This window comes from Corvus hawaiiensis, chromosome 3, assembly GCF_020740725.1.
Source record: "Corvus hawaiiensis isolate bCorHaw1 chromosome 3, bCorHaw1.pri.cur, whole genome shotgun sequence".
NCBI lineage: Eukaryota > Metazoa > Chordata > Aves > Passeriformes > Corvidae > Corvus > Corvus hawaiiensis.
Genome location: NC_063215.1, coordinates 107,903,400 through 107,927,393, shown reverse-complemented (window position 1 = coordinate 107,927,393; position 23,994 = coordinate 107,903,400). Strand labels below are relative to the sequence as shown.

The window sequence follows — 23,994 nt, the reverse complement described above, 5'->3', positions numbered from 1 at the left end:
GTGGCTTGAGAAAACTTGTTTTTTTTCTTTTCTAATAAATAAAATTTATAATTACCTAGCCCTCCAGAAGCAAAGAATGGGAGATAATAACTCTAGTAGATACTTCACAGATAGTCTGCATGCTCCTTCCCATCTCTTCTGGAAAAAAGGAGGGAGGACAGCTGCACTGTAAGATACCTCCTGGCAGCTCAGAGTAAAGATGAGGGGTGTTCATCCCCAGCCTGGATGTTCATCCCCTTTTCCACTGCCTGGAAAGCTGGCATTTCTGCCCACCTACCCACTGACTGACAACTGCCTTAGAAAATACTGGAAAGCTGGTAGATTGTCTCCTCTCACCCAAAAACATACTAAACCAGATCCACAGAAGAGAAGAAGGAAGTCAGCTACCATGGCTGAAGAAATCAAAAACATAGCATCCTTCCAGCAGCCGTGTTTGGACTTTCATCACACCCTCTTTTTGCCCCGTGATAGCTGCTACCTCCAGAGAGTCCCAAAAAGGCAATGCTCTTCTACAAAGGAGCAGCTTCTCAGCATCCATGCCACATTACTCCATTCTCCTTTGGACTGGTGAGAAAACTAAGTTGGAAGAGAGAAAACAACTACTACCAACTTATCCCTTGCTGGGGATGTCAGCTGCTGGGAGATAGCCGTGGATTTGCACTCAAATTCATGCTAACCAGGAACCCTAAATGCCACTTCCAGGCAGGCTTTCCATCTGAACTCCCAGGGCACAGCAGAGTATTTCACACAACGCAGCCACACCACTTCATGCTTGCTGTAGCTCTCATGTGTTACTAAACTACTCACACTGCAGATGATAGAGCAAGGCAGCAAGAGGCTGGAAGTCTGCCAACAGCCATTGAGAAATAGCCTGAAATGCATCCGAAAGGATGGGGAGGGGAGTGGGGGGGCACTCAACCATACACCTCACAGTTCAGCTTTCTCAGTTCTGTTACACTCTGGAGCTGTGGCCTCGGGAATTGTCCGGAGTTAAGGGCAGGATTTTACATCTGGGATGTAGCCCAGTAATTCACAGCATACAGACAGATCTGATTCTAAGGCACATGCTTTAGGAGCATCTCATCCATTTCATCGAGTAGCTGCAGCCACAGAGAAACACACAGCTTGTCCTGACAGAAAATTCCTTATTTTATTAGACATCTTCCTTCAGTGTGAAATCTACATATATCTTCAAAATTAGATCTTTATTCTTAAGGAGAAGAAAGCTGCTAGCCTTGCTATTCAGAGGATGACAATCCTCCAAAGCACAATCTCTGCAGGCAAAGTAAAAAGAAAACGAAGCCTGCCTTTAATAATCACAAAGCTTTACAGGAAACCTCCTACCATCACTGCAACAGAAAGCACATGCCAAATTCTGCAGGGGCAGGGAAGAAAGATGAGGAAGGAAGAAATACCACTGTGGGTCCTAGGGAACTCTAAACACTTTTGTTCTCAGGGGTGTCCACATCGAAGAGCAGGATTTTTTCCTAGTTCCTAATATCTCAAGGCCTTACCTTAGAGAAGAAAAAAATAAATCATATTCAGGACCTATTTGTTGTATACCTGCATATATAACTGCAAGAGAGCTTATCAGATTCACTTCTCAAGGCAAAGCTGGTGTAAATAAGAGGAAAGAAAGCATTCGGCTTAAATGAATTTGCTCTAAGTTTATCTTCCATTGGGGAAATTTAATGACAGTGAAAGGGTGTGGTGAAACTCAGCACAAAAACCAAATCATGGTGTTTCAGTCCATACATCTTATAACAATGTGTCAAAACCAAAGTGGGGGGGGGGATCTGAGACTGGCAATGGCTGCACTTTGGCAGCTTCAACTGCAACATAGTACAAGACTGAGAAGCTTTTTTTAATCAGTTGTACGCAACCTCTTACAATTTTCCAAGCCTGAAAACTCTCTCTGCTATCTTGTTTCACTGGCCTGGTCATTTCACTACCAGGCGGTTGCCACCTCAAACCATCTGTCATTAGCAGACCTAGTCCATGAGCAGTTTGTTCAGGAGCTACTTCTCCTCCCAAACATTGCAGGCTCACCATGCACAAAACCAATGCCACCAACATAAAACAGACTCCTTCCCTCAACACCGCTTTTATCTAATCCTAAACATTAAGGCTTAACCCTTACAAATATTTCTATCACAGCTGAAATATGGGAAATCTCAAGGTAATACAAGACCCGAAAATGTAAAGGGAAGAAAATCAGCAAGTGCAAAACATGGCTGACTTTCACTCAGCCTCTCCTGTCCTTTATATAATCTACATGTTGTAGGATATAGTGAAAAACTTGAGAACTGGGAGAAGTAGGGAGATAATAAGGAAATAGCACAAAAGGCTTGAGTTCCTACTGTGTTTACAGTTGTCACACAATTACGCAATTAATGACGCAGTTGCAAAATGTCTTCCAGTTCAACAGCACAGGAGAACAGAAATTCTCCTCCATTTTTGTCCCCTCTCCATGGACCTGAAACAGAGACATGGACAACACCAGCCTGCAACTCGTTTGCTTTAAGTGGATTTATTGCTTTTCGAAAAGGCTGAGCACTTCTGTCCCAGGAGAAGGGGGGATGATGAGCAAGAGGCAGAGCCCAGTGCAGATATAATGTCCAGGACAAGCACGTTGGTGGAGCCAGGCATTCTGCAGACATGTGCTTTTATCTCCATCACCACCTCTTCACCAAGTACCATTCAGAAGCAGCAACTGTCACTTGCAACCCCACGAGCATCCTACAGGTTGCACACGGAGCTGGCACTCCAAAAAGAGTCCACAGGTACAGGGGGAAGCAGGAACGACTAACAGTCACACCACCACAGCTCAAATTCAAAAGCCTTTTGCAGTGCACACATTTCCAAAGTGTCCTTTGCAAGGGTGATAACTTGTCACTGAAGTCCAGTTTTTGTCTTTCAGGTGGGCAGTGGGGAGGGTGTGCACATGCCCAGGTATTTCAGTTACATGCCCAAAGAGCAACAGATGCTCTACAGAACATACACCACTTATTTTGTGGGGAGATTTCCTACTGCAAAATAAGGGAAGAAGAAGTTGTTCAAAAGTCTTCTTTCAGGCAGCCTGAGATTATCTCTCTCAGCCCCAGAAAGAACCAAGTTATTTCCCCTTCAATGGCTTCATTTCCCATAGTCAACAAGTAAGAGCCAGGACACTCAAAAGGTACTTCTAAAAATCCTCATGCTGTCACCAATCTCTTTTCTTTCTTTCTTTCTTTCTTTCTCTTTCTTTCCTTCTTTCCTTCTATGTTCTCTTCTCTCTCTCTTTTTTTTCCTCTTCTGTCTTCCTTCCTTCTTTCTAGGAGATTCCTCTTTTTAGCATTTGTTGTTCTACCTGTTGCTTCTGAAAAAGTCCCCCATGTTGCTGTCTGCCCTTAGACAGAGAAGCCATATCACATGAATTCACCTGCACTGTCAACAACTCAGGGATCCTTCTAGAGAATTATCAGCAGCAAATGTTTGTTCTGGATAACAGGAACTGAATTCTGAAACTTCACATGCTTTACTTATACCATAAAGTGTAAAATTAGTGCTGGCAAAACACCACAGAACTCTACACTTCCTTTTCATAATCTCCTTTGGAGCATTGTGATGTCACAAGGAAGATGCTCCACAGACCTGGACAGCTGAGGCTGAAACTACCCTGGGACAGATCTACACTGAACACTTCTAACCTCAATGGAAAGTTTGTCTGGCCTGAAAATGCACCTACTCTGAAGGCAGACACCATGGAGCTTCTCTCACACAAATTTTGCCTGGATTTTAAACCTTGATCTATTTAATTTTGCTTTCTTCCCAAAGAGAGTTCTGATATCCTACACATCTCAGAGTCAGGTCTCCTTGAAAAGTCATTTACTCTCATAGTATTAGAAAAAAATTAGGCTGTAATTAAGCAAAGTTATTAATCTTTTGTCACTTGGGATCTGAAACCTATTCATAATTCATGTCAACAGGAGTGTTTGCTGCTACAGTCAGGTCTGCACACAAGACAAGTGCCTCAAGAGAAAAGAATCTTCTGGGGGCCAATACCTGTCCTGCCTTCTGTTCACAGCTGTGTTTAGCTGGGATGTTGACCACTTCTGCCAGCCCATCACCAACCATTTTGCATTTCTGCATCTCACCCAAAGAACACCATTCCCTTGTCACAGGCACAAGCTGCCACAGTCTACAGCCTGGTTTCTTCCCTAATCTCACAGCTCTACCAGCTACCCAGAGGAGAAATAACCATGGCTGCAGTGGCAGAAGTGGCCTTTGGAAAATGCTTTTCAAGATTCCTCTTCTCACGAGCACAGAACTATCAGCATCTGCTAAAAGCTTCAAGCTTCCCCCAAAAGACACTTAGATCTATGAAGGAAGTAATTCCTTACCTAGACAGATAGACAGGACTCAAATTTTGGGGCCAATTGTTCTCATGTTCCTTGGACAAATTCCAAGTGCACAGTGTGGAGCCTCACCACAGTTTCTTCAGGCCAAGGCAAGGGGAGGTTCAATGATTTTCTTTACAGACACCACATCCCTGCCTGCAAGGGTATGAAACCAAGATTTCTCTCTTCAAAGTGGGATCCAACAGTGTCAGGATCAAAGTATTGCTGTAACCAGATTGCTTCCTGTAGCCACCAACAATAATCAGGTTAAGAGATTTCCTTTCCCTCCTCTTGGCTGGGCTGCCATTAGGCAGAAGTTACAAGGCAAGTGGGTGGCTGTTAAACCATTCCTACTCCAACTGTTTAAGAGGGGTGTTTAGGGTTGTTAATTTTGCCTCCTAGTCATCGGTTTAAAGGCACATTTACCTATGCAGGGAGCAACTGCATCTTGCTGCACAAACCATGAATGAAACAGACTCCTTGAAACCAATCTCTCAACCCTGCATCCTTTCACACCACAAACCTGAACAGATGCACCACTGAAGAGAACACAGCTGAAACGGCTTAGCCTGAAAATGTATCGTTCTCTCCCACCTCCTTTCCTGCACTTATATCGGCTTTTTCCAGGCTGCCTTTTCCCCTCCTGATTCTCAATAGCACCCCACTAGAAAAAGACAGCAAACCCTGGTTCAGTTACTGTAGCGGGTTGAGTTTGAAACCGGGCGGAAACACCAATTAAATGTAGTGGTTTTGATTCAAAATATTCATTATTTACTTATTTTCCTTCTGTGAGATAAGAATTAGGAGAAAAGCAAAGCAGGCCACAAACCTTAAACAGCTGCAGTACAATGAAAGAGCTTTATTACTAACAGAATTAAAAGTAAAGAGAAAACAAAACAAAATTAAAGTAAATTCCCCCCCTCTTTCCAGCACTTCTCTCCTTTTATCCAGCTCACACAAGGGATAACAGAACATGGGATGTTAGTCAGTGTTGCAGTTCTTGAAAAGTCTCTCTCTTATGCTTAAGGAAAAAAGGGTTTTCCTTCAGTTGCACGTGGTTCCCAAACTGCCACCAATAGCAGACCCGCCCGGAAACAAACAGTCTGCTATGTGTAGACATCTCTCCCATGAAGAATTTCACAGTTCTTTCACACTACAGAACATGGGCCATCACATGGGGTTATTCATCTTTTTAAGGATAAGTTATTTTGGCCTGCACACAGAGGCTTTTCTTCGCCACAAGTCTCTAACAGCCTCTCACTGCTTCTATATAGCCTGGCATAGGCACTCTTCACAAACTTCATAGGCACACGTTGATTCTCCACCCCCCCCCCCATGTTCTTCAAATGGATTAAAGAGACAAACAGTTTGTGGTATTACAGTTTCTTACCACGGCATGCAAGAAGGTTTCTTTTAAGCTGCGCGCCAGAATCGCGGCACCGCCCTCTTTTCTCCTGTCGCCATGCTCAGCTCCGTCCCACGTGACTCACTTCGCTTTCTCTCTGACTCTGACGCCACCATGTTGAAGGGTGTTCTTGTTCGGGCTTTACGGTGGGGAAAGCCTCGCTCCCTCTGTGCTGCTGGCTGCGTGGTGTCCTCTTCAGTTCAGCACGGAGTGTGCTGGCTGCAGACAGGAGGCTCTGCCGGCTCCCGCCGGCTCCGCATGGAGAGGAGAGGGACCCGCCTGTCCCCAGAAGCCGCGCTGGATGGGTTTAGCTGTGAGCAGTCCATGGCTGGTTTTAGCTGCCTGCGGCTCTGGGACAGTCCCCCTCAGTGACCCAGGGTCCGTGCCGCAGCGATGGGAAAGGGGGAAAGGGGCAGTGGGCCCGGCCCGGCCCAGCGGGGCCGGGAGGCTCGGAGCCCCCCCACCTTCCAGCAGGCGAGCGCCGACCAAAGGGGAAGTCCCGCCTTTCCGTGCGGTTTAAATATGTAAATTGTGAGAAGCGTAATTGGTCTTAAAGACTGTCCATCAACTCAGGGTCAACCCAACACATTCCACCCCTCGCTTCTTAAAATTTACATATCCAAAAGTTACTTAAAATAGCAAAACCAGAGCTAAAAGAAAACAAATTACATAAACCTCCACCCCTAGAATTTTTACCACTACTACAAAGCAAATTTCTTCTATTATTCTACTTAATTTTATAACTTTCTACTTGCTTTGCTTATTATTTTCTCCTAATTAGTCTTCATCTCACAGCACTCATTAATTGCCCGCATTCTCCACCATAAATGTAGCGGGTTGAGTTTGAAACCGGGCGGAAACACCAATTAAATGTAGTGGTTTTGATTCAAAATATTCATTATTTACTTATTTTCCTTCTGTGAGATAAGAATTAGGAGAAAAGCAAAGCAGGCCACAAACCTTAAACAGCTGCAGTACAATGAAAGAGCTTTATTACTAACAGAATTAAAAGTAAAGAGAAAACAAAACAAAATTAAAGTAAATTCCCCCCCTCTTTCCAGCACTTCTCTCCTTTTATCCAGCTCACACAAGGGATAACAGAACATGGGATGTTAGTCAGTGTTGCAGTTCTTGAAAAGTCTCTCTCTTATGCTTAAGGAAAAAAGGGTTTTCCTTCAGTTGCACGTGGTTCCCAAACTGCCACCAATAGCAGACCCGCCCGGAAACAAACAGTCTGCTATGTGTAGACATCTCTCCCATGAAGAATTTCACAGTTCTTTCACACTACAGAACATGGGCCATCACATGGGGTTATTCATCTTTTTAAGGATAAGTTATTTTGGCCTGCACACAGAGGCTTTTCTTCGCCACAAGTCTCTAACAGCCTCTCACTGCTTCTATATAGCCTGGCATAGGCACTCTTCACAAACTTCATAGGCACACGTTGATTCTCCACCCCCCCCCCCCATGTTCTTCAAATGGATTAAAGAGACAAACAGTTTGTGGTATTACAGTTTCTTACCACGGCATGCAAGAAGGTTTCTTTTAAGCTGCGCGCCAGAATCGCGGCACCGCCCTCTTTTCTCCTGTCGCCATGCTCAGCTCCGTCCCACGTGACTCACTTCGCTTTCTCTCTGACTCTGACGCCACCATGTTGAAGGGTGTTCTTGTTCGGGCTTTACGGTGGGGAAAGCCTCGCTCCCTCTGTGCTGCTGGCTGCGTGGTGTCCTCTTCAGTTCAGCACGGAGTGTGCTGGCTGCAGACAGGAGGCTCTGCCGGCTCCCGCCGGCTCCGCATGGAGAGGAGAGGGACCCGCCTGTCCCCAGAAGCCGCGCTGGATGGGTTTAGCTGTGAGCAGTCCATGGCTGGTTTTAGCTGCCTGCGGCTCTGGGACAGTCCCCCTCAGTGACCCAGGGTCCGTGCCGCAGCGATGGGAAAGGGGGAAAGGGGCAGTGGGCCCGGCCCGGCCCAGCGGGGCCGGGAGGCTCGGAGCCCCCCCACCTTCCAGCAGGCGAGCGCCGACCAAAGGGGAAGTCCCGCCTTTCCGTGCGGTTTAAATATGTAAATTGTGAGAAGCGTAATTGGTCTTAAAGACTGTCCATCAACTCAGGGTCAACCCAACACAGTTACCTTCACAGCACACCCAGCCAGCAAATAGTGGACCGGAAGACTGCCAAGTTCTTCATCACAGGGGACCCAACAGGACCTCCAAGCTCCCTTTAACCACTGATTTTTATGAAATACGGTTCTTTGCAGCAGTTGCCCTTGACAGGACAGTACAAAACTGGGCAAACAGATCAGAAGTTGAGGGAGCTGGACAGACATTGTGTACTCTCTTTAAGCAGCTTCCTGTGTGAACCTACAACTCATTGGCTGTGCTGCTCACAATATCCAAATATTTGGGAAGGAGTGACAAAAAATAAAAAGGAAAATTAACTGAGGACAAATCATACCAAACAACTGTTGCCCCACCATGTGCACAGGAGACTTGCAGTGACATAACTACATTTCCTGGGCCCTGCTGCAGCAAGACTTTATTGCTCTTAGAATGAAGCAATTTAGAGTTCAGATCTGGATTCAGGCAGAAACACAAGATTTAATCTGTTACTGCCACTTTTTAATTGTTGGATGAATCGCTTCACCTCTGCTTCCCCCTCACTCATGTTTATCCAAACCATGGAGTAAAACCCCTACAAAACAAGCAACATTTCATTGCAGCACATCATGTAGTATCTACCACAACAGGATGTGAGACTCTGCCATAGCCTCCTGGCGCATCCTGTCACACAAGCTGAATTCCAGATAAGGACACTGTCAAGAAGCATCTCCTGAGGAAGCATTAGGATCTGCCCAAACAGCCTGTCTGGGCACAGCATGTTACCCAGTCACGCAGCCATCAGCCTCTCTCATGTTCCACTGCAAGCCATGCAGATATTCACTGCCTCGATGAGGAGCAAGGTCTTTTCTCAGCACAAAGAGCCCTTAAAGCCTCAGCAGAAAGTCCAAATAATTTCCACACACTGCTCCCCAAACCTTAGTCTGGACTCCACCAGTTCCCAGGGGATTCCCATCTGGCAGACTAGACAGCAAGGCAAACTCTGTTAGTGACCTTGCTCTCAGGTGGCTTCTCTCCACAGTCACCCTATCACACGCAAGGAAAAGGCAACACTGCAGCATGGAAACAGCTGTGAACAAAGTAGGGCAATCAGGAACTTGAGTCATAGCTGTGGCTTCAGGGAGGGAAAGGGCTATTTCAACTAGAAAAAGAGCAAGCAACTTCAGATCCTGGATCTGAATCTAAGCATCACTTCAGTGTCCAAACCACGAGGTCATCGTTCTGCTTTATTTTCAAACAATATTTTCAAACTTTTATTTGTTTAACAAAAAGCACATGACCAAATTAATTGCTGATGTGTAACAGCCTCCCTAGAAATCTTAAAAAGAGCTTACTAAACAGTCCACAAGGCAGTGGTAAAATGCTGCAGTGAACTTTTAAAATTATTTTTTCTAGGCAAGAGTAATTACATTACTTGGGAAACATCCCATCTGTACCTGGTCATTGCTTTACTTAAAATCACTGTGTTAAAACTTCCAGCTGTTCACAGAGGGTCTACCCAAAAGCCACCTCAGGACATACAGGAAAAAAGTCTGCAGCAGCACACTGATCTACTCTCGTTTTAGCCATGCTGAAATTAGGCACCAGCAATAGTATGGCTAATGTCACGGAGCTTTCTTCACAAATGTAACAGATTTTGAAATTTTCTGTCTCCATATGCAGCAGAATTGCTGCACCAGCTGTCCCCAAAGTCAGGGCTGCTTTAACAAAAGACGCTGCAGTGCCAGTTTAGCGGAGAGCAGCAGTCAATGGCATGGCAAGGTGCAAATGCACCGCACCTGCTCGAGCCTCTTCAGCTGGAGCAGCCTGTCAGGTACCTGTTGCTAAGCGGCCCACTCACTGTCTCCAGGCTAAAATAAAATGTGTTAATGAAGTAACCACCACAAAGCGGTGATTACAAAAACACCACTTGCAGCCTTTTCTGCAGAAAGGAAAGCACAAGTGCTTAAGACACGGTGACAAGTACCTTTGAACCAAGTGAGAAAGTGCTAAGGGGGATGCAGAACAGACCACATTCTCACACTCATCACCTGGGAGAGCTTGCTGGGATACACCTCCAAGTCTGCTGTGCCAACGCAGCTAAGCTGGGAAAAGTGGTGAAATGAGGTCAGGGTTAGGTCACTGAAACACACCAACTCCTTCCATTATCCAGACTGTCCTGGTAAGGATCTACACACACACTGACAAAAAGCAATCATGTGCCATACAGCAGCTTCCCTAAAGCACAGTCAACAATTTTCCTACTTATGCTTAATGTAGAGTTCACATTTCATTACAGCTTGCTACTCCTGAAGTAGCACAGACACAAGACTGTCATCCCGTCCACTTCCTCTGCTTTTATCTTGAGCTGGCAAGCACCTTAGATCTGAATCCCTGCAGGCTCGGGAACTTGTACCGTGTTAAGTTACACCTGGGACAACGGTACAGGGCAGGGAGTGAAGTGATACAAGCCCATGAAAGAGACAGTGTCAAACCAGCATGGGCATCCATTTTTGAGGCTTCTTCATAAAATTAAGAAAAAATAACATTTAAAAAAGTTTAATTCTAAAGAGTTGCACAGTTAAGACTCTTCACTCAAAAGAATGATTCTTACCAAAGCTGGCCAATTCGTGTTTAGGCTTTTTATCAACACAAGCTGTTAATAACCGGTGCCTGTACAATGCAGTTCTCTGCTCAGATCCTTGTGGGTGGAGCAGGAGCCTGAAACAAGGATGACTTGTCCATACTTTCACAAATCAGTATGGGAACCGATAAAATCACCTCCAAATAATATTAACATTTCAGCAAGAAACAGATGAGATGAACACAGTGCAAATGCAGAGCAATGGGAATGTTGTCCTTTTGTCTGACTGGAGGTTAAGGAACATAAGAGGCAGGGAAGAAAAGCTTGAAATATCAAGGGACTTGACAAACATCAAGGAAAAAAATTAATAAATTATTCATACACACAGCACATGAAATCCAAATGGGACATCCAGAGTCTGCTTCTGACAAAGGAGCACACAGGAAAGGAAGGAATACCTGGAACAAGCAGCCTTGAGCATAAGGTATGAGAGAACTGAAAGAAATGTTGACTTATGGGACTGTATTTCAGGGATGCACATAAAACAAAGTTCAGAAAGTCTAGAAGATGAAAAAAGCTGATATTCATTAACAGTGAAAAAATGCAAAAGCCATTAAAAAACAACCCAAGCAGGTCAAGAACATAGTTCAACTGAAAAATACAAGCCAAACAAGAACAAGATGTGGTCGTTACAGCTTCACAAGGAATAGTCTTTAAATTATGAGGAAAAAATCAAACTACTTTGAGAAGGGAAAAATAAAGACTCTGATTGAAAGATTGCTCAATTACAGGTATGCAAGTCAACACAGAACCAAGGAAAAAATCGTGAGAACAGTGTCAAAAGTGTCAGCAGGCATGTGCAGGACTTTTGAGGGAAAGAAGCAACGAGAAAAAAGTGAATGTATTGGTAAGGCAGAAAATAGACTACTAGAAGACAGCTGAAGGAACACAGAGGGAAATGCTAAATACACAGGAGCTCTTCTAAAAGTATATAAATAATGTAAATCTAAGTGATACTTATCTAAATAATATGGATTCAGAGACACTACCTGAATTGTTACTGAAAATGAAACAGCAGAAGAATCGATGACAGGCTTTGCATGAACAGGATCTTCTCCCCACTAGAGAAAAGGTACTAAAGAACAGGAAAAGAGTAGCAGAATCCTTTACCAGGGAGTTACTCTTATTCTAACCCTGCTACTATTGCAACAGTCCAACACCTAATTGTTAGTGGTTTTCAGTTTTGGAAAATGGAACTAAAGACATGAGTTCTGCTGTCATTCTGAACTGCCTATACTGGTGAGCATTTATTTATCACATATGCAGAAAAACAGTTAAAAATACATATCTGGGCATGGAACCTGGACATTTTTTTGTCCAGGAGACGGTCCCACCTGCACTGGCTTTGGATCTCATGCTACTTAACATATGTTTGCACTGAAGAATAAGAAACATTATAAGAAGTGGAAGTTTAAAAATCAGCATGAGTAGGTAAATAAGGAGAACAGAACAAAGGACAGTGAGAGTTCTAATTTACTAAACAGAACCGCTCACTGAGTTAGAGCATGATACAGAGAAACAGAGCATGAGAGATGGCAGTGGGCAGCACTACAAAGGAGAGGGCAGTGCAACAGGCCAACAGAAAATGCCAGTGCAATTTTGGGCTGTGTGCACTGAGGCTGAATCACACTGCAGAGCAGGGAGTGGTCTCTGTAACCACAGCTCCAATGTGTTCAGGCACCTGAAATATTGCATTTCTCCTCCCAGTCCACTGTAATGAGTATATTGAAGTATCCAAACAAAGCCTCATTTATCTAAGAGACTTCTAGCTACAAGAGCCGTATCACTTCAGCTGTCTGCTTCCTAGAAGCAGAGACAGGTTCCTGCTGCCACATCCCACACAGAGGAGTAAGACACTCTCGCTTCTTGTTTCCCAAAACAGTAACCAGCTTTGATGTAGTTAAAAACACCCAAAACAAACCAAAACAGAAGCACAGCTTCCCCATCAGCTGGGATGCTGAAAGCTTGCAGCAGATAATAACACAAGGTACTTGGAAAATAGCTCTGTCCTTATGCTCACCCAGCATGCTATAAAATGCAGTATGTTTTTTACCTCTGGCTCTTTTTTGGAAACAACTTTTAAAGTTGACAGGAGACACAGCTTTCAATCTAGAATCATTTCACGTTGCAAACAATTACACAAAAGCATCAGCAGAGATTTAACCAAAGAATGGGTCGCTAGGGGAATCTCATAAGCTGCTGCTGCTCAGCAAATTATTCTTTTGACAGAATAAAGGTCTGGGGATCTTGATCCCAGAGAAGGGTGCATTGTACACAAACTACATGACTGCTAATGATCAGCCACAAGTGACTGAGGACACCAGAGGAAGTGGAATGTGCACTCATGGTGTACTAGCAGAGTAAGAAGAATGCAACATTTTTGATAAGTCATCAGAGAACTGTTGCAACACAGCCTGGCTAATGAAAGAAGCACCGGAAATCAAGGCTAGGGTGCAGCATGACAGGTCCTTCAAATAAAATTAAACCCTCAGGGAGTCACTACTAACATTTTGCAAGGAGCACACCCCCCATCAATCATATTAGCAGGGCACATTTGTCCTGAGTTCTGCTCAATTATTGTATGCACAGAAGGAAAACAAAACACTACCAGAGAAGAAATCCCAAACATTCTCCACTGACACGGAGAGCTACAGATAGTGGACAACATATGAGACATATTATGCTGCAGGACTGTAGCCAAGCCCACAATATTAAGAATAATAAGCAATTTGATGGCTGTTTAGAACATTTTGCTTTCTATATAGGACTAAAAGGAAATCATAATTCAAACACAGCATATCACCAGTTACAAGAGACTGTTTCCCTACAAGAAACTGTGGCCTCTCCCAAGCACTCTGGGTCTGAAGCTACACCGGTTTGTCACGGCACCACAGCGTCTTTTCAAGGAACAATCTGGAATCACTTAACACTCCCAGAGGTGCAACTCTGTAGCTTATCCAAACAGAACAGATTTTGCTGAGGCTGGAAGTTTACCATGAAAATGTCTGATTTACCCAGGAAACCACTCAAGAACATCTCAGGCAGATAAATACATATTATTCCAGCTGGAATAAGCATTTCTTAAAGGAACACCCAGTTCAGAGGCTCTTCATTGCCACGAAACACTTAAGGGTTGCAGGAAAAGACAAGCAATGCTCTGTGCTGAGAGTAAACAGACTCCTGAGCCCACAGCAGCCTCTTCATGTAGCTGTGCCAGAGGAGAGCACGTTCCTTCACACCACATGGTAGGAACTGTCACTGAAAGGATTCCTGGACCTCAGGCAATGGAAAGCATGCAACCACACCTGCACAAATAAAGTGTTAACCTACTCTCCATGAGTTGTCAGGTAATGGACACTGTCTGCCCAAACAGGAAAATTGGGTTGCAGAGACAAGAGCAATCACCTCACAGAACTTCAAAGGATCACCCTAGCTGGCACTTTTGGGATATTTCCAGTTGTACTTGCAACAACTGCTCTCATTTCAAGACGACATTCATTAGGCTATAACTTCCCAAAACAAAAGTTTGCAAGTTATAATGATAGAGAATTCAGAGCACCTTCTGGAATGTAATGTCCTGAAGGTACAAGTACACAGTCTCACAAAGTGAGCCCAAAACACATGCATTTCCCTCAATCAATGCTTTTCTAACTACCATAAGCAGGAGACACTGTGTTCGAGCACACTGTGTGGGTGGCAGCACGACTTGGAATGTTTCCTCATGCATTGTCCTGAGATACAAGGTATTGTGGATGAAATGAAATGTATTTGAATCCTTGCAGTGCCATTCACAGCATAATCTGTTCAGGTAGAATCGGTCTTTGCAGCCGGACCTCAGCAATACCGACGCAGCAGCCAAAACACAACTTGTACCTCTCACCTCTAACTAGAAATATGGCCACTTATCACTGAAACAACATCCACATAACACTAAACACAGTAGCTGTGTCATGGAAAAAGTGAACACAATCACACAATCTTATCTTGTTTCCTAATTAAGAACTTGCATTTATGGATGCTCAGATGTTAAAAGAAAAAAATAAAAAGAGCAGTCCTATTAAAAGAGGTGGAAAATACCACTACGTGGAAATAACAAGACCTCAAGCATGTTTGCACAAAGGCCTTTGACACATTTTTTTCAAACGTACTGCCTGACCAACACACAAAACAATGAAAACACAGTAAGACGTTACCTTGATGCAGACGGACATTTTACCTTGGCAAAGCTCTAGTTCGTTTCTTGCAGTCTGTACACAGTGAAAACCTGCTACTACCCCTAAGGGGACTTATTTGCAAGGCATCTCAATAAAGACATTCCCACCTCAGAACACTGCTATAAAGACTTCTACTAAGATAACTATGAGTAGAAGGCTAATTGATGGACTATTTTAGCCAAAGCATGCTTCACACCCTGCAGCATGAATCAATCAGGCTTGCTTTCCTGCTAAGGCACTGTGATGGGAACCCAATCATTCTGAGCCAACGGGCAGCCCCACTGAAGATGCAAAGAGCATTTTGTTTAGTTTCCAGGTGTTTACTTCCTTCTGCCTCTCTGCATAATAGCCCACTGCCCATAAAATTCAGCTCTGCCTCCCCTGGGAGCCACTTAAGCCAAAGGCAGCTGGGTCTAGGCTATGCTCAGTCAGTTCATAGGAAGGTCATCAAGAGGTCACAGATCTCTATCAACTTGGCCCTGAAAAGAGAAAGACCCCAGCAAGAGGCATGATACCTCCATTCAGAGACCAAGGCAATTTCCAAAAATAAATGTGGACTTACTTCAGTGGCACATGCCTGATTCAGCTGGGAAAAAACCTTCCATTACAGGCAACAGTTGAGCTTAGAAAGCCAAGCTCCTTCTACAAGCCATCAAAAGTCTTACAGTCATACTACTGAACCATTCCATACACTGGAGCTTATACTTCCCAGTGCCCATTTTTTCTGGCCCAAACTCCCTCAGGTATCCTGAAGGCCTGGAAAACTTCCTAACTGTCCTGCATTAACAGCTGAGCATAGAGCAACCCCACAAAGGTTGATCCAGCCCAGTCCCCCTCCTGCAGCAGCCAGAGCTGCATCTGCAGAAAATGAAACACCTAAGAAGGAGCACAGGGACAGCCAAGACTTGCAATAGAGACTCTAGAAAAAGAAATCATGTTCTATAGCATTAAAACCAGTGCAAAGTTCTCCTTTCTCCAGATAGGCATAAGTATGAAAAAATTAAGACTACACATGCATAAGAGACAGAGAAGCCCAAGGGAGAAGCATTATTGCCCTTGAATGCAAATTACTTTGCCACCACTACTAGTTTCACTGAACTAAAACACCTGCCTGACAGGTGCCCACCTGTGACCCACTCACTCACGAAAGCTTGGGCTAACTGAAGACTGGAAAACACAGAAGCACCAGTCCCACACTGGTCACTGTGGACTGTGACCACTGGCAGGACTTCTCCAGAGCTGCTGACTCTACAGACACGACAGCACATCATGTTAGAGCCACAGACATGACAGCACATCATGTTAGAGTCACAGCCTCTGAAGGAAGAATCTTTATCTGAAGGAAGAATCATTAGCTTCTTCCCATCTTAGCAGATGCTGTGTTTGAAGATATTCCAGAGACTAAATTTCAGATGAATTTTACAGAAGTTTCCTGAAAGCAGCTGTGTCAGATGCCTGCCCCCCGGGCTATCAGCACACAAAGAAGCTCGTGCACTAGAAGAAGCATCTACACAATGCTAATGGAAACTGTCCTTGTGAAAAGACACAGGACTCACTGGGCCAAAAACCAGTTCTACAAACAACTTTCAGAATGATTACACATCACTTCTCATCCGCTGGCATCCTGGCACCCATGTAACCCACTGCTACACTCTTCTACACTCGGTCTCACTATTCTCAGTCATTCTGTGCATGGTTTGCCCAAAGCAGTTCTCCTCTCCCCAGCTCCTGAAGCACTTCCATTTGTGAAGCCTATGTACATGCACATCCTTCCCCATCACTAAGTTCTGTGCTCTGCATATGCAAATTTTTCCTACAGGAAGTCAACCTGGTAATTCTGTCCTGCTCTCCAAATTCCAGCTCGGGAGTAACCTGCCCACAAATGAACAACACCTCAAGTCACTATAAAGCTATGAAATGATCACTTGCTTCCTGCTCCACACAACAGCCTCAGCATGTGTCATCAAAAGGTGCACAGGCTTTTAGCAGACGCGTTGCAAACTCCTTCACATTCGCTGCCTGCCTAGTCCAGCAGCTAGTGGTCCCTTGGGCACCACAATCATGGAGGCTTTCTCTAGTAGCTTGGAGTATTTTGGAACGTTTCTACTCCAGCCCATCTGGCCACTCAGTCACTGAGTTTCTCCCTACAAACATATCCATCTAGCAAAGCCCTTTCACAAAGGCTGGTATCCTGCTGCCCTACAGGAACATTTATTTTTCCCCCCTCTTGAATTTTACATCTCTACTTTTTGTGAAACACTTGAATACATCATTGCAGACAACACACCACCGCCCAGAGATGCAAGGAACCAGGGTGACTTCCTGAATCTGCCCTGTAACTCATGAGAAGACCTGATCAGAACCTGGTAAGATCAGTGGGCCAAAAGACACCGACTTCGGTAACACATCAGGCACCTCCTGGCTCCAAGAGAGGTGTTCACAAGCACATCTAGCCTGGACCATACTTTTAACCATACAGACAGCGATGACATCTACACCAATCAGCTTGTCTCCCAGCTCTGCCAGAGATACAACTCTGAGTTCAGCTGGCAGCACAGTGAATCCTTCCTGTTGTTCCCTACGGTCTGAAGTGTAGGTGACACAGACCCACGGATGCCTGGTGGCCACTGCCTGCCTTCGGGGAAGCGGCTGTAGGGCCATCACCGTTCACTTCGGGGGAGAAGAGACAGCTTTCCAAAGCCCGGCCACGATGATACACCCCGTTCTGCGATCCCTGGCCATCGCGGCACACACTCGCCAGAGGCTGCAACATGGAGGCACCGCAGCCGCGCTCCAACGCTCGTCCCCCCCTGCCCCGACGGTCCCCGGGGCCGCTCCCGCCGCAAGCGCAGCGGTGACACGGCGGCGGCCGGGGCTCGCTGCGCATCAGCCCCTGCCTGGGGCCGGGCCTCCCCGCCACCGAGGAGCGCGGCCCGGCGGGGCAAGGATGCTGCGGGAGCCGCCTCCTCCCCGGCCCCGGTCGCGCCCGGGCTCGGCACAGCCCCCGCGGCGGGGCGGCTCACCTGGGCACGCAGCTCGGCGCCGAGCGGTCGATCTCCCACGTGGCGAAGAGGTTCATGGGCACTGGTACCGGCACCGGGCCGCCCACCGCCATCGCGGCCGCCGACGCCACGGCCCCGCCGGCCGCCGCCGGAGGCCCCGCGGCGGGGCCCGAGCCCAGCGCGCCGCCCGCCCCCGCCGCCGCCGCCATCGCCGCCACCCCGCCGCCGTTGGGGGGCGGCGCGAGCCCCTCGCCTCAGCGACGGCCTCCACCCCGGCGCGCGCGCGCGCGGGCGCCCGCTCCCTCGCGGCCCGTGACCAATCAGAGCGCGGCTGGGGCGCGGGTACAAACCAACCGGAGCCGGGGAAAAGGGCGAGGACCGCGGCTAATGGCGAGCAGCCAATCGGAGCCGAGCGGGAGGCGCGTGCGGGGCGGCCGGGGCCCAATCGGAGAGGCCGGCGGGGCGGGGCCAGCCAATGGGAGCAGCGCCGCTGCCCCGGCTGGGCGGGGGGAGGAGGGCGCGGTGTCGCTCCCTTTAAAGCGCATCGGTCCCGGCCCGCGGGAGCGTGCTCAGGGGCGCGGTCGGGCGCGCGCCCCGCAGGCGGGGCTGGTCCGTCCGTCCGTCCGTCCGTCCTCGGCCCTGCACGAGCTGCTGTGCCGGGGGTGGGGCGATGGCGAGCCGCGGACCGCCGCGAGGAGAGGGTGCCCTCAGCGGGGCGAGCAGCCGGGCAGCGGATGGGCCTAAGGGGTAACAGAGCAGCTGGACCGGCGGCACGGCGGGTTAAAGCCAAAAGGAAGCCGAGACCTCTGACTGACTCTTTCCTCGAAACATCTGGGAACTCCAAGCACGCTGCAGGGAGAGAGACAGAAATCCCCTTCACTCCCACTGAAGGTCTCCAGGGAATCCAGCAAAAGGAAGAACATCATTAGCCAGAAACTGCAAGTGGAGGCTTTGATGGGCAAAAGCCATTTGTGACCTGGAGACCATGCCCTGAGCTTCAACAGCTGAGAAAGCATCGCAGATTATAAAGCCTGTGCAGGGCAGAGCATCCCTAGGGACAGAGCTGGGGGCAAGGCTGTGACACTGCAGCCAGACAAGTGCACTCTGCTCTGGCAGCAAGCATGAAGGTTCCCCTCCTGGACCTGGCCTCCAGCAGGGCCTTAGCAGAGTATCTGTCTGAAATGGCTCTGCCTCTTGAAAAAATTGGACCTCAGAGAAATCAAATCATCAGAGCAGGGTGGTACTGGTTTAGGGCTCCTGAAAAGAGGCAGAGATGGACCGAGAGCTGCAGTGCTCCTCATTGAAAACTATCTGAAAGTAACAGCCAAGTCAATAATGGGCAAACCAGAAAATGAAGAAAAGCCAGCAGCTTCTGCAGGGTCCTGTGCTCCTCAATGTATTTAGCAGTGACAGAGTTTTCCATGGATGCAGTGTTATTCCAGGCAGACTGTACAATGTGGCTCATGCCAGTGGAGGAATTAGACCTGGAGAAGCGGCAGCAGCATAATCTTGTGGAGCAGCCTAAAGCATCCACGGTTTCTACTGTCAATCTTGAGTACAGCACTGGTGTTTTCAAAACATTTCCAGTGAACGTTTCAGGGGCACCTTCCTGAATACTGATGTATAGTTTGTAGTCTGTCCCTTGCACCTCTTCTTTTTACTTGTGTTTGTTACTTCTACCTTTCCTCTGCTGTTGAGGTTCAGGTTGCTCAGTAACATGCTGGTAATTCACATCAGATTCCAGTTTGACTAGATGGATAATTTGAACCATCATCAAACTTTTACTTCATGTTTCCTGCCCACCTTCCTAGCCCATTTCTGCATCTGACAAATGGCACAGAGTTGCCCAGACCTCCTGACTTGCTCACAAGACAGTTTGATTACTGCTTTAATACATTTGCTTTCCTTTAAGTAAGTCATTAATGCACAAGAGGACATTTGCTTTCACCCTTGACAGCCTTGGTTCTCAAATAACACTTTCTAGGGGATTGTAGCAGAGGCCTTTGTGGAAGACCAGCTGGACCAAGGATGAGCTGCATTTTCATAGCATTCTGCTAATGAATGTGGAAACCTTGGTTTTGCAGCGGGAGAGAGTCACACAATGGTCATGGCCTTATCTCAGTATTTTCACCCATCGTTGTTTGACCTCAGCTGGGTATCACCATTGCCCTTCCCCAAAAGCAGCTGCCTGCTCCAGAGGACCTTGCTAGATCTAGGGTCTTGATTTATCCTGAGAAAACCCATTCCAGTCCCTCTACAGCTGTTTGCTTTCATCCATTTTATTTCTAGTCTGAGTCACCACTCCTGGCTATTTGTGTGGTACTTTAACAGCATTGAGTGCTCCAGGTTTTAAGTGATGTTCTCTCACTTCCAGGAGACCAGAGGCACCTCTCTGCTGAGCCCAGGGCAGCCTGCTGAAGTGACTGCCTTCCAGGCACTTCCCAAGGGCTGGCAGTCCTGCTGCTCCCCTGGGCTGCCTTTCCCCCACCTTCCTGAAAGATGCCTGTCACTTCCAGCCACCTCTGCTCTGCCCTGTGGCTGTGTCATGGTTTACAATCTCTGATGCTTTTTCAGAGCTGTTGGAGCTCAGGGCATGGTCCCCAGGTCATAAATGGTCCTTGCCCACCACAGCTGCCACTTGCAGTTTCTGGCTGATGAGGTTCCTCTTTTTTGCTGCGTTTCCCCTGGAAGGATGTTCAGTGGGATTGAGGTGGATTTCTCCGCCTCTTTCCCTCCAGCCAGTTCCCTTCAAATACTTCTTGCAGCTCACTTGTGGGTTTTGGCCTTCTGGCTTTTTTATGGATGAATTTATGCATTTGTTCTCAGGCTGTTTCAATGTGCTTTGTTTATTTGGGAGGTTGGCTGCACAGCCCACTCTTCGTTTTTTCCTGCTTTCATGTTATATTGACTTCGTGCCTACAGCATGAGCTACCCACAGCTGTGCTCTTCCACACATGGTGGCTTTTCCCGTTCTTTGGGGTCAAAATTTTTCTGTGTTGTTCACTGTAAGTCCCAGAGCCTGGTTACCTTCCAGCTTAAACAGAGAGTGGTCATCACATTCAGCTGCTTTCCCAACTCCTCTTATGCTGAGACCTTTCTTGGTGCCAGCCACCAGCTGAGGTTTGCTTTGTTGTGGATATGATCCTTGAGGACATCAGGGAAAGTGTCCAAGGAACCCTTGCTCTTCAGCATCCAGGAAACCAATTTGAAAAGTGCCTTCAGAAAAGCCTCTTACTTATTTTCTTTTATGTGTCACTGCTGCCCAAATGGACCATGCCCATGAGCTCCTCCCCAGCACTTCAACACTGTTTAGAGACCTCACAGCAGCCAGCATCTTTGTCCTGGGCAGACAAGGTACCACAGTGTGTCCCTATATGTTGGTCAAGCCCCTGCAGGACACCTGATCCCTTTGGGCCAGCACTTTTCTCAACCACACTGTTCCTGGAAGAGCCATGTGTTGTCTTAGCCTTTGTCCCCCAAACAAGGCTGAGGTGCAGCAAGACACGCCAGCTGCTCTGGAGTAGAGCATTTCCCTTCAGTACAGACATCCCTCTGAAGCTGTCATGATTTTAGCTGTGAGAGCACCTTTTCTGGCACAGCCATGTTTTCTCCCTCATCACCACAACCTGCAGCCCCAGCCCAGAGGGGTGGGAAAGGTGTCCTGGTCTCAGGCACCAGGCCCAGGCTGGCCTCACATCCAGCCCAGTCTCCAGACCCTGGGGACAGTGCCACATCACTGGTACCTGGGCTGCTGCCACTCATGTACTTGGCCTCGTGGTGGGCTGGGGTGGCCTCCTGCCTTGCAAGATCTCCAGGATTTGTGTGCTCCAGATTCAATGCTAAACCCCTCAATTTTCAAAATCCTTTGGGGCCCAGGCTGCCAGGCCTGCATATGTTAGTGACATTAGCAGCTACTCTGTTCCCTTCTAGGTACATCCCAGTGGTCCAGCTTGTGCCCTGCCACAGCTTTGCAACAAGTGCCCCTTAATGTACTGCTTTCCCCTGATGGTCCTTTCATTCCTCCTGTGAGTTGCTTCCAGCAGAGCGACACCTACTCTCTGTCCCATCGAGGTGCGTGATGCCGCATGTACCTGTGTTTGAAGCGAAGGTTTTTCAATAGACACCATCTTCTCAGAGGGCCAGCTTGCACCCCAAACAACATTGTCACCATTGCTTAGCTCTATTCCCTCCGTTCTGTATTTTTGACAAATGGTTCCTTCCATTGACTCCATATATTCATTCCTTGTTTCCCTGCTTGTCATACCCAATGTCTTGCTTCTCCATTCTGATGTCACCTCCCGTTAGGCATTTTTGTGATGTTAAAAAACTCTTCACTCAGAAAATGTTCCCAGTTTGTTGTTTTGGTTTTTTTTAGTTGCCTTCCTGAGGGATGTCCATCAGTTCCAACCACTTCTCACACTCTGTGGCCAGGCTGTGGGGGCCACAAAGCTCTTTTGGAGCAGTTGAAGCTCTCAGCACAGTCCCCAGGCCACTGCCAGCCTTTCCTCATTACAGCCACTGCTTGCTGTTCCTTGCTGACAAACTTTCTCTGCTTCCCACGGTTCCCCTTTGAGGATGTTAACATGACTGATGGATGTCTCCATCTCTCTCCTAACAGCCTTTGAGTGCATTGCTGTCACTCTCCAAAGGGACTTTTCGGTGCCAGTGGTGGGGTTGCAGCTGTCACAGGCAGAACAGGGCTAAGCTGAAGACGCTTTTCCACCCAGGTCTGGAGCCAGCAGCAGCCAGAGAGCAGCTATGTGCCTGGGAACCCTGGTGTACCCTCTCTGGTTTCCTTCCATTTTTTCCATGATACAGATGCATCCACATACCTATTCTGGCACCCTGGTTCCAGCATCATGTTTCAGAGAAGCATGTAAGTATCTGTTCTTGCTCTGGCTCCTTATGTGCCTTGTTAAAGCAGCTCTTTAGTGCTTCCCACACAAATGTTGTCACCTCCTGTCCTAGTCTCTAGTGGAGTCTCAGGGGTTTTATGATTCCAGCTCATAGATGAATCATCTTGTCTTTAGCTGAATTGCTCGGTCGTTTCCTCCAGCACCCCTTTCCCACCTCTGTCGCGTGGGTACCTCTGTGGTGTCCCCTCCCTGGGTGCCTCCATGGACAGAGACCCTTTACTCCTCCCTGCATCCTGTAAGAGACTGCTCGGATAGCACGTGAGAGCCAGTGCTTCTGAGTCCCAGAGGAAAGAAGTAGGTTTTTGCAGTGTCAGCTTGCCCTCTTGTGCCTCACATTGCTCTCCACCTGAGTTGCAAGGTCTCCTTTCATTTTTGGAGGCAGGTTGCTTTGGCTGCTTTTTTTCCCTGCCCTTTCAGCCCTTCTGGGGATTGCTGTTTATTCCTGGGTTAGGAGAACGCTCCCACAGCCAAACTCCTTACCTTGTTGCACCTGTCTAACCCAGAGTTCTGCTCCCTTCACACAGGACTGTCACCTGCCTGCATCAATGAGTCCACACTCACCGTGGGACATGTGAGCTAAACCTGGATGCTAGTCCAGTGTCTCCATTTGCCAGGGACAACAGAGGTGGGATTTTTATGTTCCTGGTGCCAGCCAAGATGCCCCAGGGCATTGGATCCAACAGGGACCTACAGCCACTCTGCCAGCAGCTGGATGCAAGGAGGGCTGCGATTCCGCTGGCATTCTGTCACTTGCACTTGTCCTTGCTCTCAGGTCTATGCCTGGTTTTGCTATTAGCCCGTCTCCAGAGATCTTAGAGCTTCCCTGTCTTCCAAAATACATATATCTACAATGAGCATTTCAAACTCAGAGAGGAAATACACTGAAAAACCTTCACTGTGTAGCTAAGACCTAGATCACTCATCAGAGCAAAGTTCGGAGTTAAATGCAATAAGCTGCTCAGGCTGATAGAAGAGCAGTTGCAGAGAGGTATGTCCACCAGGGTAAGGGAAACCTTTTGCCTTCCCTGGCCTGCTTTATCTGCACACAAGCCCCTGGTGGTGCCAAGCCCAGATGGAGCTGGGGCTCTCCAGCACGCTGCCGACCGGCACAGCTGGGTGTCAGGGCATGGAGGTGCATAGGTTCCCCTGCCTTCTCCACCCAGCAAGGAGAGATCCCGGGCCCAGTCCCTCCTGGAGGGCGGACATCCTTGTCAGCCCAGGCTTCCAAGGGTGCTACAGGTTCTTCGGGGGCCTCTGCTCGGCTGCGGCCCTGCGGGGTCTGGGTCTGGCCGGGGCAGGGCGGAGGGACCGGGACCGGCGGAGCGGCAGGCGGCGCCGG

The 23,994-nt window shown here is 47.6% G+C and overlaps 1 protein-coding gene and 1 long non-coding RNA gene across 3 annotated transcripts in view; one reads left to right on the top strand and one right to left on the bottom strand.

Moving 5' to 3' along the window:
- The window catches only part of LOC125323863 (phosphofurin acidic cluster sorting protein 1-like), a 58,807-nt gene extending 40,859 nt beyond the window's left edge, over positions 1-17,948 (bottom strand). Inside the window, exon 1 of one of the 2 annotated variants that reach the window (XM_048299212.1) lies at positions 17,761-17,948. In XM_048299212.1, the coding sequence (XP_048155169.1) occupies positions 17,761-17,948 (188 nt within the window). The remainder of the gene's footprint in view (positions 1-17,760) is intronic. The other variant, XM_048299214.1, reaches the window with a different exon arrangement.
- Positions 17,949-20,106: 2,158 nt separating this feature from the next.
- On the top strand, positions 20,107-23,521 carry LOC125323913. The gene is made up of 2 exons (XR_007202699.1): positions 20,107-22,615; positions 23,180-23,521. It is a non-coding gene; the product is annotated as an uncharacterized LOC125323913 (long non-coding RNA).
- Positions 23,522-23,994: the final 473 nt, after the last annotated feature.